Source organism: Notamacropus eugenii, chromosome 2 (assembly GCF_028372415.1).
Source record: "Notamacropus eugenii isolate mMacEug1 chromosome 2, mMacEug1.pri_v2, whole genome shotgun sequence".
In the NCBI taxonomy this organism is placed as follows: Eukaryota; Metazoa; Chordata; class Mammalia; order Diprotodontia; family Macropodidae; genus Notamacropus; species Notamacropus eugenii.
This window is the reverse complement of record NC_092873.1, coordinates 426,963,587-426,980,954: the sequence shown is the minus strand read 5'-3', so window position 1 is coordinate 426,980,954 and position 17,368 is coordinate 426,963,587. Positions and strand designations below refer to the sequence as shown.

The 17,368-nt window shown below is 39.1% G+C and overlaps 1 protein-coding gene across 9 annotated transcripts in view; it reads left to right on the top strand.

Annotated features, from left to right (window-relative positions):
- Nucleotides 1-12,718, top strand: part of TRAF5 (TNF receptor associated factor 5) — a 45,627-nt gene extending 32,909 nt beyond the window's left edge. For 7 of the 9 annotated variants that reach the window (XM_072647914.1, XM_072647912.1, XM_072647909.1 and 4 more), the window contains 8 exons: nt 1,334-1,498; nt 2,334-2,411; nt 3,896-3,970; nt 4,877-4,969; nt 6,110-6,250; nt 7,916-8,084; nt 8,991-9,665; nt 12,527-12,718. In XM_072647914.1, coding sequence (XP_072504015.1) covers nt 1,334-1,498; nt 2,334-2,411; nt 3,896-3,970; nt 4,877-4,969; nt 6,110-6,250; nt 7,916-8,084; nt 8,991-9,568 — 1,299 coding nt within the window. In that variant the 3' untranslated portion in view covers nt 9,569-9,665; nt 12,527-12,718. Of the gene's footprint in view, nt 1-1,333; nt 1,499-2,333; nt 2,412-3,895; nt 3,971-4,876; nt 4,970-6,109; nt 6,251-7,915; nt 8,085-8,990; nt 10,392-12,526 lie in introns of those variants that run through there. The other 2 variants (XM_072647917.1, XM_072647910.1) reach the window with 2 other exon arrangements.
- The last annotated feature ends 4,650 nt before the right edge of the window (nt 12,719-17,368 follow it).

Below are 17,368 nucleotides of genomic sequence, written 5' to 3'. Positions count from 1 at the left end.
AGGGTTAAAGGGTATGTATTTTAATGTCTTTTGAGTATAGTTCCAAAATACTTTTCAGAATAGCTATTTCACAGCTTCATTAACAGTGCAGTACTGAGTTTGTTCTCTCACAGTTATTTTTTTTCCTTTTTTTGTTATCTTTGCCAATCTGAGGGATGTCAGGTGGAAGCTTAAGAGTTGTTTTAATTTGCATTTCCCTTTTTAGTGATATAGTTGGTGACAGCTTGCTTTTCTTCTTTTGAGAACTACCTGTCCATATACTTTGCTCATCTACCTACTGGAAAATGGCCCTTATTCTTAAATATTTGAATTAGTTCCCTGTTTTCCAGGTGGCATAATAGAGAGAGTGCTGGGCCAGGAGTCAGGTAGATTGATCTTCCTGAGTTCAAATCTAGCATCAGATACTAACTGTGTGATTCTAGGCAAGTCACTTAATCCTTTTGCCTCAGTTTCCTCATCTGTAAAATGAGCTGGAGAAACAGCAAACCACTTCAGTATCTTTGCCAAGAAAATCCCAAATAGGGTCACAAAGAGTTAGAAACAACTGAGCAACAAAAACTTTTCAAATCTGATATAACACAAATTGTCCATTTTAATCTTCTGTGATTGTCTCTATCTGTTATTTGGTCAAGAACTCTTCCTCTGTAGTTAATTGTGAAAAATGTCTCCTTCCCTAGCACATAGAAGATGATCAAGAAATGCTTTAATTTAGTTGAAATATGATTTAATACAAACTGTACATCTTTACTTGCCTCTTCTTTCCCAATCCTCTATTTCTCGAAACAAAAGCAGTTTCCACATTCCCCAGCCAAAGCAGCTCCTCTTTCTCCTTCTTCCCATAGTCTACCTTCTTAGCAGAAACAGTTTATGGCTTTAAAATAGTAAAACTAGAAGGCAGCAGGACCAAATACAGTGGCAGCACATAGTGCATCCATCAATTTGTTAATATTTCCCATATGTTTCTGCACTTCCTCCTGTAGAATTGGAAGCAGCTATTTAGCACAATGGATACATGACTGGACCTGGAGTATAAAAGACCTGAGTTCAAATCCAAACTCAGACAGTAGCTGTGTGATCTTAAGCTCTCTGTCTTAATTTCCTCAGCTGTAAAATGGAAGTAAAAATAGCAGCTTCTTCACAGGGCTGTTGCGATGATAAAATGAAATAATATTGGTGAAGTGCTTAGCACAGTGGCTAACACATTGCAGGTGCTTAAATATTACTATTCTTTTTCCCTCTTTTCCCCTTTCCCCATTAAGGTGATCACTGTGTGTCTTCTTTCTATACTGACGCAAATCAATTGAGAATATAGTTATATAAATGTGTGTTTTAGGATCATCTTCTACAGTGTTTGTTTCAATCTGTGCAATGTTCTAATGAGTGCTGTCAGGAAAGAGTCCTTCGAAAAGACCTGAAAGACCACCTGGGCTTCCATTGTCAGTTTCGAGAGGAAATGTGTCCATATTGCAAAAAGGATATAGTGGTAATCAATTTACAGGTAAGTTTGAGTATTTTGAATGACTGTAATAGAAAAAATACTGTACAAAGAACACATTACTAAGCCCAAAACTTAGCTTTAAAAATCTACCGCTCTCTGGGTTATACAGCTGATTTGCAGAATCAAAAGATTTCAAATATAGAAAGGCACCCAATATAAACTCCTCAGTTTGTTCCTGTTAGAAAAAGAATATTCCTTCTTTAGATAAATGTATTTCAGCTCTGATTCACTTAAGAAGTAGAGGCATATGTCTGTGGTTATGGGCAATGTGACATAAATATCAGTGAACTGTTAAAATTTTTGAATGCTCTATATAAGGTTTCAGCGAACAAATAGCCAGAGATATGGATCTTTTTTTCAGATTTGCTTTCAAAAATGCCATCATTCTCTGTGTCACTATGTCAGCCACTAATGTGTCTGAGAACTGTATTACCCCCCAAAATGGAAACCCTGATTTAACCATCTCCTAAAGTCAGATAGCCCTTGTGGCATTGTATCATCCATCACTAAGACAATAATTCTAATTTTCAAATGATAAAATATTTGGAAATATAGCTTTTCCTGTTTCATCAGGTTGTTTTGGATCAATGTTGGTCTAAGATTTAGCAAAAGTATAAAATATTATATTGGTTATTAATTTTTATTTAAGAACCTTCATTGTTCAGAAGAGGCCACAGTATATATACTCTCTAGTTTTCAAGAGTTTCACTATAGAAAAAAATAGATATTTATAAACACAGACACACAATGAGACCTTCCTTTCTAACCCCTACTGAAAAGAAAAGATAGCCTTTACATAATTTGTTTTCCTTTCATCATCTATTCTGTTTTTCAGAATCACAAGGAAAAATTTTGCCCTGACTACCCTGTATCTTGTCCCAGTAACTGTTTGCAGATTATTCCAAGAACTAAGGTACTGTAAATAAGCACTTTAAGTAAGATTACTAAACACTTTTCAGTACCATAGTTCATAATACTAGGGTCTAAGGTTATTGTTAGGACCTGTCTGCCTGCTTCTTTGTGATTTTCCTTCCTTCTACAGTCCTAAATATTCTCTTTTTTTCATCATAACCTTACTCTTGTAAGCCTAAACATCACTTTTTTCCTCCTGGTCTTTCTCTTCCTTTTCCCCTACCCAACCCAGTCTTTGCTTCCCTAACTTTTATGTTGTAGGGCACCTACTTCCTTACTTTTATGAATGTGTGATCTCATCAGTGTGGTGGGTAGTTCCACCATTGTTGTAACCCATTTATACCTTTTTGTCTATGGACTCCCATAAATATCTCATGGTAGTGGACTCCTTGTTCAAGAGCCTTCCTCAGTACCTCTTGACCTTGTGTGGAAGTGCCTGTCAGGTGCACAGACAGGCTGTCTGGTCATCCCTTGCCTGTTACTACATAACAGGCTCACCTCCTTATCCTGTCCTATACCTCTCCGATGATATCCTCTGTATTGACTGTCCTGCAGTTCGTTCTTCATATTTTGCAGACTTCTCATCCCATCATGCACTTCTCCATTGCCTTTGGGCAACCAGCAACCTTGATTCTGCTGACGCTGTGGTATGCCGTGACTCTTGGCCATAAAACATTGCTAGAAGAATACTTATATTAAAAATATAGGTCTCAGAAATCCAGTGCTTCAACTCAATGTATCCTGCAACTGTGTCCATTCCCTCAATTTTCTCACTTCTGGACATTTGTTCATGACATTTCCTGGAATGATTTCCCTACCTAGCATGGGGTCTGGCACGTAGTGCTTAATTGATAGATTGGTGCCTTTATCTCTATCACCATATTTCACCCTCCTTCCCCCATTGCTAACCAAAATTCAACCCCTCATTCAGGACTTAATTCAAATCCTACATGCACCATTAAACTCTTCCACATCACAGTGATCTCCTTGGAAGTACTATAGTACTTAGTATCTGTGCCACCCAAAGGGCACTTAACATGGACTATATTTTGTTATAGGTATGGCCACTCTCTAAAGCCCTATTCATAATGGCACTGAGAAGACCTTGAATTCTCAAAGGTTGTATCAATAGCTCATGTAGGTCCCACCAGCTAGTACAGGCCTGGTGACAATTAGATGCCACCCTAATTGTTAGTAGTCTAGGCCCTCTTGATTCAATTCATATTTACCTATCTGTGTTTCCGTTATCTTTCTTTCTGTTTGTTGAATAGAAATGATTACCCATGAAAGGTGTGCTACTGTGTACATATTTTATTTTCATGTTGTCTTCTCTATTAGAATGAAAGCTTCTTGAGGTTTGGCTTTCCTTTTTATTCCTAGCAGGGAACTTGACACATAGTAAGTTAATAAATGCTTGTTGACTGACTGAATGATTATAGTTGCATCAGTAATGTTGAATCAGCTTGGGACTCTTCATATTCACAGGTTGATGAGCATATTACTGTGTGTCCTGAGGTGGAACAGGAATGTCCCTATAAGCATTATGGCTGTCCTGTAAAGGTATGGAAATTAATATTTTTTTAATTTGGCCCTCTCTGCCTCCCTCCACAATCATGCAGTTTATTTCACAATCCTTGACTGTATTTTTGCATGCGGTCTGAAAACTGAAGTTTCCATTTCAGGTCCAGAATAATCTCCTAAAGTTCTGGGAATAGATCAGTGATATTCATTCACAGTTTGGACTCTAACTCTTCCAGTGTTTCTGGAATTTCTTTAGTTTCTGACAATAAATTGATTCCCAGGTGTACAGTATAATTTTTCCTGAAATAATTCCTATTACAATATCAAATAATCCCCCAAAGTACTATAAAACTGTGCATGTCCTTTGATTTCAGCAATACCTCTACTAGGTCTGTATCCCAAAGAGATCATTAAGGCAAAAGGACCCACATGTACAAAAATACTTGTAGTAGCTTTTTTGTGGTGGTACAGAATTGGAAATTGAAGTGATTAGGAATGACGGGACAAGTCGTGGTACACAATTTTGATGGAGTACTGTTTTAATGGAGTACTGTAATGATGATCAGGCAGATTTCAGAAACACATGGAAAGACTTACATGAACTGATGCTGAGTGAAGTGAGCAGAACCAGGAGAACACTGTACACAGCAACAGCAGCACTGTGGGATGATCAGCTATGATAGACTTTAGCTCCTTTCAGGAATACAGTGATCTGAGACAATTCCAAAAGACTTGTGATGGTCCCCATTCTTCAGAAAGTTTCTAATTTGTTTTTTAGATTGTCATGTAATCCTGAAACTGGAAGGGAACCCTGCCTTTAAAGCAAGCGAATATACAAATTCTAGAAGTGAGCAAAGACATTAAGGCTATCCTTAATGAAAAGTGCCCCCATTTCTGAGGCATGCTTTTTGACTACTTGTCTTTTTCTTTATCTTTACTCCTAAGGACAAAAGGGTAAATCTTAAGGAACATGAGAATTTTGCCTTGAGAGAACATATGCTCCTGGTTTTAGAAAAGAATTCCAGATTAGAAGAACAGGTAAACTTTAAAGTGTAATGGTTAGAAGCTAGATAGGATTTACCTCCTTTTTAAAATCCCTAACATCAATATTAGCTAACTGGAAGCAGATGTTGTTCTGTGAAGTATTATTCATACTTTAAAAAAAGATTCTTGACAAATATTTTCATGGTATCCTTATGTATTAGGAACCAGCACAAATAGCAGGGGAGCCCAGTGGGTAAGAGCATAGGAGAAGTCAGGAAGATCTAACTTCAAATCCTGACTCCGACAGCACATCATTTTCCCTATCTCAGCCTCAGTTTCCATCTAAAACTGAAATAAAAATAGAACATCTCACAGTCATGTTGTAACAATCAACTAAGGTGACCTACATACAGTGTTTTGCAAACTTTAAGGCACTATATAAATGCTAATAATAAGTAGCCAATACTAACACTTCCAGCAAGGACAGCTAGGAAACTATGAAATTCGCAGATTTTTTTTTTTGTTAGGTTTTAGTCTCTTCCCTTGGAAAGTCTACAGCTGGGTGTATACATGACCTGATTAGTAAGGTTTAGTTCTGGTTCAGGTCCATGGGACTTTATTTTCCTGATTCTGAGACCCAACTTCATCCCCAGATACCTGTATGCATTTGGACAAATAATTAAACCTCTCTAAGCCTCAGTTTTTCTATCAATAAGGTGGAGGTAACAAATAATATTCTGCCTACTTCACAAGGTTGGGAAGAGCAAATGAAATTTATTTGAATGTGCTTGTAAAATATAAAGCTATACAAATATAAGGCATTATTATTATTGCATGCCTTATCTACCTATCTAGATTATACAACCATTCTTAAGAACTAGGACTATGTCTTATGCTTGTGTATTCCACATAGCACCTGATAGTTCCATAAACACATATAGAATGGATGAATAAACTTGATACTAGTCTTAAAATTCTTTAGGTTAATGGTCATTGCTATGAGACATACTCTGATATAATTGGTTAATTTTTTTTAAAGAGTTGATATTTTTCTTGAGATCTTAAAAAAGAATTTTAGGGAAATTTACTGCAAATTTGCCTTTTCCCCTAATGCTGTATACTACTTGTTTTAACTTAATTATATATTTTTAAATGACCTAGTTTTTTTCCTCTAACTCTAATTTCTTTTATTAGATTTCTGACTTGCACAAGAACTTAGAATTAAAAGAAAGTAAAATTCAGCAGTTAAGTGAAACTGTGAAGAAATTTGAAAAGGAGTTTAGGCAGTTTGTACAGCTATTTGGCAAAAATGGTAACTTGCTGGCAAGTACCCAGGTGAGCTACTAATCATCCAAGATAAATTTTTTCCTCTCTTTTGCCTACAGAGTTTAGTAATAACTATTATGATCTATTGGGTCAATAACAGTCTCTTGATCTCAGAGTGGCTGCAAGGATATGTAGTTATATGTTGTGTAGTCAATAAAGTTAATTCCTTTGGGAAGAAAATGCTGCAGTCTTTCCAAAATCCCTAACGTAAAGCTAAAATGACATTGAAATTTACAAATGTTAGTAAATTATTAATGAACTCCTTCATCATATATGATATTTGAAAACATTCCAGAAGTTGATTTACATATAAGTCTAAATGTAGTACATCTACTAGGCAGAAACCTTTACCTGCCCAGAGGTGCTTGACAGTACCACCCCCCCACTTTCACCCCCCCCATTCAGCTCAGGCTAAGATACCTCTTGTTTCTTAAAGATTTCAGCGAAAAGTTCTGAGGTTTCTAAGTTTTCAATGACATGCTTAGTATTTCAAATTTATCATTGAACATTAAATCATTTCCCTTAGCTGCCCTTTCTTCTCCCCAATCCTAGATCTGAGAGCTGTTAATACTGTGGGGCTTACTTCCATGGGATATAGAGGATGATAGTATACCTGACTAGGCAGGAAAGGGCACGTTTAGGTTTTAGTTTCTTCATCTATAAAATAAGGAATTTGGACTCTATGATCTCAGAGCAGTGATATTGTGAGGCTTAAATGAGATGTGAATAGAGGGGAAGGAAACCTTAAATTGTAAAAGTGCATGTTATTATTATTAGTTAATAAGACCTCAAACCCCAATCTGGTGATGTCTTCATTCCCTGAGTCTTCTACTGCACTCCTGCTAAAGCTCAAGCAAGTTTATAGAGAGATACAGAGATGTGCCAAGAAACGTTTAACAATAGGGCTTTCTAGAAATATTAAAGAAGTATTAACATGCACTTTTAAATTTAATCTGCATTATTAAGACTCTCTTAAATCTAGAAAATCAACATGACATGATTTATTCGTAGAGCTGAAAGCTGCCATGGAGACAGAGGTATACTGGAGCCTGCTCACCCCTGTCCCCAAGGTATCTTTTAGCTCTAAATACTGTGATCAATTTATCTTAGTTTCTATCTATTCTTAGCACTGTTATGGGTGGAATGGCTTGATGGGGTGAGGAAGGGAGGGAGGAGAGTTACTTTGGACATCATAAGTATCAATGAATTATGAATGTTTCATTTATCATGATAAGACATTGAGTATTTTTGAAGATTAAACAAAATAGTTTACGTGTGAAACTAAATTTAGCTGATCTACTAGACAGAAGGTACATGGTATAGTGAAAATAGTGCTAGATTTGAGTTCAGGCCCAAACATTTACTAGCCTTTATGCCATGAGAAAGCAATTTAACCTTTGCTCCTGAATTTCCTCTCCTACAAATGGGATTATTTCTATTCTAATCTTCAGAATTGATGTAAAGAACACACTATATATGTATATAGATAGATACATACATACATATATATAGTGCTATATATATGAACTATTTTGTATAAAGAGATAATTTTGTGGGATATAGATGATGGCAGTAAACTTATCCAAGGAAGTGCAATATACTTGGAATATTAACTGAAATTCTACTTTCTCTCTCTCTCTCTCTCAAATTTTATGTACCTTATTACACTTGAAGGTTCTTGCCAGTCACATTGATAAATCTGCTTGGTTGGAAACACAAGTAAGGGAGTTACTAGAGGTGGCTAACCAGCAGCAAAACAAATTTGATCTAGGACCTTTGATGAATACAATTGATACTATAAAGCAGAAGATCACTTTGCTGGAAACCTATGACCAGAGATTGGGTAGGTTGATGTTTTATTTATTGCTTTTGGTTGTTTGGGAAATTAGGCCCAAATAACTGTGAATTAATGAAACAGGCAGTTAGGTGGCAGAATAGATAAGAGTGCCAAATGTGAAACTGGGAAGATGCACATTTGCAACCCTGGGCATACCTTCTCTCAGTTTCCTTAACTATAAAATGGAGATAATAATAGCACCTGTCTCCTAAGGTAACTGTGAGGACCCAATAAGATAATAAAGTACGTAAAGCACATTGCAAACCTTAAAACACTACATAAATGGTAACTACTATTAGAAACAATTAAAAATAAGAACTCAGACAAGACAAATTGAGAACTACTGTCCCCAGCAATGAGTAGAAGCAAAACATATAAGATGTATTACTCTGGTATTCATGAAACTGAGCAATATTCGAAAAAGTAAGGTCTATACAGTTGGGGTATAGACCTATATATAGACCTATCCAGGTCCAGGGAAGGCCAATGGATGAAAAAATGGGAGTCAGAAATGAGGCGATAAAGTGAATGGTGGGTGGCAGATGCCCGTGTAAAGGATAAAAAAAATAGTTGCCTCAGGTTCTTTATACAAAACTTTGTGCAGTCACTTTACTCAAGCTGTGCCAATTGTGTCTTGAAGACAGTCCTCTTAATCCCCAGCTTTCTATAGCACAGATGATAAGCAGAGGGCTTTTTGTTTTGTTTTGGTTTTGGTTTTTGAGTGTGTTTTTAATAACAAGTTTGGCAAGAGAGTCACTGAAAAATAACTAAGCTTAAATTATCCATTTGTAGTTTTCGTATATGTAGAGGTTGTGTTGATTGTTAGATTTCTGGATCAGATAACAACATTTTGGATGAATTCTAATGGCAGTATTGTCTAAAGGGACATGTGGCACTCTTTTCTCCTTGTAGTCACTTTGGAATGCCAAACTAGCAGACATGATGCCCACATTAATGTCCACAAAGCCCAGCTGAATAAAAATGAAGAGCGATTTAAAATGTTAGAGGGCACTTGTTATAATGGCAAATTGATATGGAAGGTGACAGACTACAAGATGAAAAAAAGGGAAGCCACAGAAGGACGTGTGGTGTCCATATTCAGCAAGCCTTTCTACACCAGCCGCTGCGGTTACCGACTCTGTGCAAGAGCTTACTTGAATGGGGATGGGTCAGGGAAAGGGACACATTTATCACTGTATTTTGTGGTGATGAAAGGGGAATTCGACTCATTGTTGCAATGGCCTTTCAAGCAAAGGGTTACCATGATGCTTTTGGACCAGAGTGGGAAAAAGAACCACATTACAGAGATCTTCAAGGCTGACCCCAATAGCAGTAGCTTTAAAAGGCCTGATGGAGAGATGAACATAGCATCTGGCTGTCCTCGCTTTGTGGCACATTCCACTCTGGAGAACACCAAGAACACCTACATCAAAGAAGATACCCTATTTATGAAAGTGGTAGTAGATTTATCTGATCTTGAAGACCTGTAAGAAGTACCCAGATTCATTGTTGCTATGATGAGAAGTTCACAATACTGAAGGTTGGACTTAATTGCCAGAGTGAACTGTATTTCAACCCATTACTAAGGTGTGTTTAGATTTCTTCTCTTAATGTTTTTAAGCTACATAAAAATGCCAAAGTTCTAGCTTGTCTTTTCTTATCAATAGGCTGAATGTATACCATATTTTGATTGTTAGAACACTCTCCCTATTCTCTCTACATCTTTTGACGTATATACTTTTCTATCAAATTAGATTGTGGGTTTCTTGAGGACAGGAACTTTTGTACCTTTAGCACCCACAAAGGTGCGTCTTATTATGTTTGTTGCTGGTGTTACTAATGATGATGATGATGATGATAAGACAAAAATATGTCTCTAGGCCTGACTCTGCAACTGAAGAAATATCTTTCATGAAGTTTTTCTTATTTTGCAAATGAGTAATTTTACTACAGGTCTAAGATACCTAACTAGGACCAGACTCTTTTGGACAGTGTGCTAAGTGATGACTTGGGCTCAATTAAAATTTTTATGAAGCTCTTCTGTAATCTATAAGCATAGTACTCTAAAGCTACTGGAAGAAAGGTAAATAGATTAAACATTTGCCCTTCCTTCTCAGGGTAGAGCAAAACGATGCTGAAAAGCGCAAAAATAGGGTGGATCGGGAGGTGCGTCCAGCTAATATTTAGCCTCTATAAAAGAAAAAGAATTTTATTACCTCTAGTTGGAGATTAAGAATTTATAGGTTAGTAGGATGAGAAACACTTGGAAGGTCCCGACTGAGTTACTTGGGAGATGGAGAAATTTTTGTATGATGAAGAAAAGAATGAGGATAATGATAGTCGGTCTGGTCATGTGACAAAAGCAGACATAATCAGAGGGCAGCAATGTGCTCCACTGATATCCTCACAGTACCAAGAGAAAGCCAAGGAGGTCCCCAGCATATTGAGTGGGATTCTTTGTGCTGAACTTTTGGGTGGACATAGATAGGAGTATCATAGCAGGGTAAGGCATGGATGGATTGTGTGCCTCATTAGATGAGATCATAGATCCATTTGAGTACTGTTGAAGAAAATAGAATAAAGCGATTCCAAAAGGGCTTTAAAATGAATGATCAGTTTCATTTGGGCTTTGAAACTGATTTTAAAACTAGTACACCTATCAAATACTGATTTCAAAAACTGATATATTTTTTTGAGAGGACTGTGGAATTAAAAGTGTAGTATAATGGATATTGTATTGGACTTGGGGTCAGGAAAGTCTGGGTTCAAATCTCAACTCTAACACTTGTTTTCTATGTGACTAAGGTCAAATCATTTAATTTTTATGAGCTTTAGTTTCCTCATCTGCTAAGTGGGGATGATACCTGTAGTACCTACCTCATAGGCTTGTTAAGAGGTGGAAATGTTTGGCACACTTTGAAATGCTATACAGAGGTCAGTTATTATATGAAAATGGGCATAATATGAACACATAAAACTTATCTGCACCATGTTTAATTATTTCAGACATATTACTGAAAGGAACTTTGTATAGAATGGAAAGGATAAAGTTCTCATGCACGTGTGTAGTTCTAAGGGTGGATACAAATCTGAACATAATAGAAAGAGTATTTATTCCTTCTGCCAAAGAATGACACTTTGGATTGACTGCAGTTGTTCCCTGTAACCTTGTTGTCATATGCATTATTTTCTTACATTATTTAAAAATCTGATTTGTTTTCACAAATGCATGCAAAGGACAATATTACTTGCAAAGGACAGTTTATTAATGTTAGAAGGTAAATAGCTCAGTTGTATAAAGGTAATAATGGCCTACTAAATAATAACTGCAGTATCAACTTTAAAAAATATCAACTGTGAAAATATCTCCTGAGACTTACGGAAACCATAGTTACTTCCTGTAAAACATTAAGATGCTGAAAAAAGTTGTAAAGCAGTTAGTTTTCAGAAGGGCTAAACTATTTACAAACATATGGAAGCAACATCCTTTCACTGAACCTCTGTAACGTCTGGTGAATTTTGTTGTGTTTTGTGGATTTATAATGTGAACAGATGCTCTCAGACTAAAAGCATTTTATTATTTTTTAATTCATATTAAGCCCAGGTGGCTACAATTATTTATGATGATTTTTCATTTTTTTAATCACTTTTTAAAACCACAACTGTCTGTTCTGAAGGGTCATGAAAATACGTTTATGTTGGGTTTGGTATAAAGTAAGAAAATTAAGTGTTTGACAAAAAGCTCTTATTTTCATCAAACTGTGTATAAAAGTTCTGATTTTGAACTGATTTGTTTATTGGTTCAAACTGCCATTAATCAATGATTAAGATATAAAATGAACTGTAGTAGAAAAATTATCATTTTTGTTGATAAAGTGACCTTTATATAATAATATATAAATAAAAGTGATGGTTTTTTTTAAGAAGCTGAATCCATTCAGATATTTCTTCTTGTCCATCCATCCAAGTTATGAAGTTACTTTTAAGCTTTTTAAGTTAGTTCAGAAAAATTTTAAACAGTATTTTTAAAAATGTATTTACAGTTTGGCTTCACTAAAGTTAATAGAAATTAAAGATAGAGGGTTAAAAGGAATTTCAGAAATCATCTAATCCAACAGCTTCATTTTACAGATGAAGAAACTGAGACATTCTGAATTCCAAATTTTCTCTTCTTCCCCTCCCCTTCCTAATACAGTAAGGAATTTCACAACTTTCTAATAATTTTATAAACCTACAACAATTAAACATTTATTAAGCACCTATTAATATGCAAAGTACTATGATGGAAATAGAAAATTTTAGAAAAGATACAGTCCCTCATGTAATAGAGCTTACAGCCAATACTCAACAAACTCTAGTGGCTTCCTGTTGCCTCTAGGAGGGAGCAAAATACTCTGGCATTCAAACCCCTTTATAACCTAGCCCCCTCCTACCTTTCTCCCCAACAGGCACTCTTCGATCCAGTGATACAGGCCTCCTGGATGTTGCGCAAACAAGACACTCCATCTCGAGTTCCAGGCATTTTCTCTGGCTGTCCCCCATGCTTGGAATGCTCTCCTTCCTGTGCTCTGACTGCTGAGCTCCCTGGCTTCCTTCAAATCCTGATTAAAATCTCACCTTCTACAGGAAGCCTTCCCTAACCCCTCTTACTTCGAGTGGTCTCCCTCTTATTACTTATCTTGCATATAGCATGCTTTGTATATATTTGTTTGCATATTGTTTTGCCCATTTAGATTATAAACTCCTTGAGGGCAGGGACTATCTGTTACCTTTTTACATTCCCAGTGCTTGGTAAATTGCCTGGCACATATAGGCACTTAACGTTTACTGAATTAAATTGAATTGAGAGCTGACCCACATACAAATAAAAACACCACCAAATAATACATAAGCATGTAAGAGAAATACGAAAGGAAGGTGATTACTGACTAATGGGTTCAGAGAACTTTTCACAAGAGAAGTGGCATCTGCACTGAACTTTAAAGAACGAGTAGAAATCCAAAGGGAACAAATGGTATTACAGACATAAGATAGGAATGAACAAAGGAATAGGGGTAGGAAAGATCAGGACGTGTGACCACGAGCTTGTCCATGGAGATTGTGAGCTCCATGAAGGCAAAATACCGTTTGGCTTTCTTTTTATCCCCAGCTCTTAAGCATGGTCCCTGACACATAATAAGCATGGTAATTAATAAATTTATTGACTGTTGAGAGGGCAGAGTGACTAATCCTGTTTAGATAGAACACAAGATATGTGGAAGACAATAACATCAAAATATCTGTTGTGGTACTTTTTGTGGCAGCAAAAAAAAAAGTGAAAATAATGTGGATTCTCATCAGGGAATAGCTAAAGAAGATGCAGTACATGAATGTAATGAAACATTACTACATTTGATAAGAAATGGAGAATGTGAAGAACGCAGAGAAACAAACACTTGTAAGAAGTGAGCAAAACTAATAATGCATGTGATAACTACAATAATATAAACAAAAGTAAGACTAAAAAGCAGTTGAAAGGTAAACATTTAATTCAGAGACCAAAGAAAGTGGTAAAAGAGCCATATGTAAAAAAACATTCAGAATGGGACTTTTTTGTTAGAGCAAAAAAAAAATCTGCAAACAAAGGGGTGCCCATCGCTTGGGGAGTAGCTGAACAAATGACTCAAGTGGAATATTACTGTACCCTCAAAAAGGATGAAAAGACAGCTTCAGAGAAACCTGGGTACGTATGAACTGATACAGGGTGAAGGTTACAGAAACAGAATATAGAAAAGCAACTTGTAAAGGAAAATAATTCTGAAAGACAACTCCAGGACCAATTGGGACTCCAGAAAACTAACAAAGAAACATGCTTCCAACCTCTTGACAGAGAGGTGATGGACTAGTACAAAATGAGATATATTTTCAACGACATAGCCAATCTGTTAAATATTTTTGTTTGGTCATTTTATTTTGTTAAGAGCAGGTGGTTTTATTTATGAGGAGAGAGTTAGGGGAAGAGACTGGGGGTTAATGATAATTTAAAAAGAAAAAAAGAATATTAATGAAATTTAAGAAGCGAGCGGAAGGATGTTCAAAATTAATGTACAGATTGGCATGTCACTTCTGGTACCATCATGTTAAATTTAATAAATATTTTTAAGAACCAGAGTTCTACATAATAGATTCACATTTTCATATAAATTCTCTTTTTTATCAATAAAAGTATTGACAGTTATTAATATTTATTAAGTTCATAATGAAAAGAAACAAAAAGAACCTACTATGTGCAAGGTCCTGTGCTAGATGAGGATACAAAGACACAAGGGAGACAGTTCTTGCTCTCAAGAATCCTACATTCTGCTGGGATACAACAAAGTATATGCAAAATAATGCATATTCACTTCAAGAGAGTGTAAAGGCAGTCACACTGGCATACCCAGGATGGCTGCTAGCACAGATTCTTAGATCTGATTTACTAGGAAAGATAACAGTTTAAGGGGTCAACAGTCTTTTTTAAATTACATTCACTAGTTAAGGGGAAAAGTCAGAACCCTGAACTTCAAAGAAAATACAAGCAGAGAAATCAGCATAAAGACCAACATTCAGGGCCCTGACTGACTGAATCAAAGCAGTATTTCTATACACTTTACATACACCTCTGGAACCAGAGAGCCTTTACATCTGAGTAGTGGGGGAGTGGGGTGGCGGATTTGAACATTCCCCCAGGGAATCACAAGGTCCTCATAAGGGAGCCCCCAAAGCAAAGCCTCACCTCAGAATATATATATATATATATATATATATACACTTCTCAGAACCAGAAAGCAGCACAACCCTCATGCCTCAGTGCCTAATTAGAAATACCAACAAGCTTCCTTTAATGGGTTCCAAGTGAGTCCTACTGATAGACCAGGAAGATCTTATATCCCATTAACATTAAAGAGGGAGAACCCCCCAAACTGGGGAAATGAAGAAAGGTCTTCTGTAGAAGGAGCTAGGGATTCCATAGGGTACAGGTGAGCACATTGCGGACGGTGGGGACCACTTCTTTGACTTCGTTGTCAATAAGACCAACATTGCCCACCCAACGTCCCATGTTTGAAGCTTGGCTTGTATCTCTGACCCTTCCCTCTATTTCAATTTGTATCCAACTAGTTGCCAAGTCCTGGCAGTCCTACCACTGCGATATCTCTTCCACCCACTTATCTATTTCTCACTGCAGTCCCCCTAACATTGGTCACTCATCACATGTGCCAGATATTTGCAGTCCTAGCCTAACATCCCATTTGGTCCTTCCTACCATTACCAACTAACCTTCTTTATGCAAACATCTGGTCGTGTCTCTGCACAAAAACTTCCAGTGATCCCCTACTTTGCGCTACATAACGTTCAGCATCATTTGCCCGGTATTCCACACGCCCTACCCCTTGGTACCACCCTCGTTCCTCAGGCTCCTCTCACGCTTCTCTGACCTATCTCTACATTGGTCAGACTGAGAACCACTCTGCCTCCCGATACACCTTGTACTTCCAGAATCACCTCAGGATTTGGTCCCTACACCTGCGGTGTTCTTCCAGTTACTCCCACACCGTAAAGTCTTAACTCAGATGCCCCCTTCTCCATGAAGCTGAGCCCTGGGAATCCCCCCAGGGGTCCTGTCTGTGTCCTCCCTAACTTCAGCACTTTCCGCCGAGCTTGGCACAGATCTCTACCCAGGAGGGGCTCCCAGAACTGTTCTACGGGACGGCTCCCTCAGCCCCTCGGATTTCTGATCCTGCACTGCGTTTGCGGGTGGTCTCCCCCGATGGACGGGAAGCTCCTGGGACGGTCTTCCGCCCTTTTTTGTATTCTGGGCACAGCGCCCGGCACACGGAGGCGCTCGCATGGAGCTCGGCAGAGCGTGACAGCACCTTCGTCTCTTGGGCGTATCTGTCTCCCTCTCCCCCGTCCCCGAGCGGCGCACGCGCGCAGGCGCAGGAGCAGCAGCGCCGAGCCCTGGGTGAGCGGCGTCGCACGTGACCGCCATTCCCACCTCACCTCACCCCCCACTTCGGAGCAGGCGCAGGAGGCGCCAAACAGCCTCCCCAAGGAGGGAGGGGGCGGAAAGAGATCGGAAAACGGTCGGTCTTGATTTCCGTTTCCGCTGCGGTTTCCCTCCTCTCCCCCGGCCCCGACTCGGTGGTAAACGGGGGTGGGGTGAGAACACGGCATGTTCTTCCGGTTAGCCTCGTCTTGAGGACGGTGGCGCGTGGGAAAGATCCCGCGTCTCCCTCTCCGTAGCCGGCTTCTGCTATCGCTCTCCCCCACCCCGCCCCACTCCAGCTTCCGGCGCCGCTTAGTTTCCGTACCGTCGCTTTCCGGTTCGTCTGACTTTGGTTCAGCCTGGAGAGGGAGAAAGATGCCCTTCGTGTGCGCTACGGCTCATCCCCGGGGTCGCACCCCCTCCCCCTACATGTTCCTCTTCTCTTCCGGCCATTCTGTAGCCTCCCTGGGATCCAGGGCCTCGCCCCGCCCTTCCCCCGCTCCATCCTTTCGGAGGGCCCTTCTTCCAGGAAGCTTCCCCCTCCCTCCTCCCCTTGGCCTTTCCAGGCTGATGCGCTCCAGCGAGAAGAAACTTGTAAAGCGCTTAGCCCAGGGCCTGGCCACAGCGGGCGCCTAATAAATGCTTCGTCCCTTTTTAGGACCCCGTACAGGAGCGCGAATCCGCCGTGGAAACTGGATGCCGGGTGACTGGACGAGTCACAGATAACCCGGGCCTCGGTGTCTGCACCGCCTCCCCGGGTTGTCCTGAGCGTAAAACCAGGTCCTTGTAAAGCGCTTCGCAAGGCTCAGGGACGCGACTGGGGTGACCGCATCGGGCTCCGAGGCCTCCGACGGCCCTTACAGCTTTAAAACTGCGACCCTGTAAAATGCGGATAATGGTGCAGGGCTGCTGTGCGTGACCTCGCTGTCACCCCCCGGAACGGGTCCCTGCGGGTTTGAGATGAGATCCGTAACAGCGCCCCTATAGACGTGCCTTTGCACTCTCCTCTACCCTGCCTGGAATCGCAAGGCTCGTGGGAGATGATGTATGTAAGGAGCTTTGCCGGCCTTACCGCCCTTCTGCACATACATGCTCCTTCTAGTGATCTGTGGGCATTCCCCTCTGCCCTTATTCCCCCAGTTTCCTTGGCTTCCTCTTCCTCTCCTGATCCTCAGATCTTGGAATTTTCAAGTTTTGAGGGATCTTAGAGATGTAGCCTACTCACCCACTTCCACCCCCACATTACACCTCTTATTTGACAGATGAAGAAAATGGGTCCTAGAAT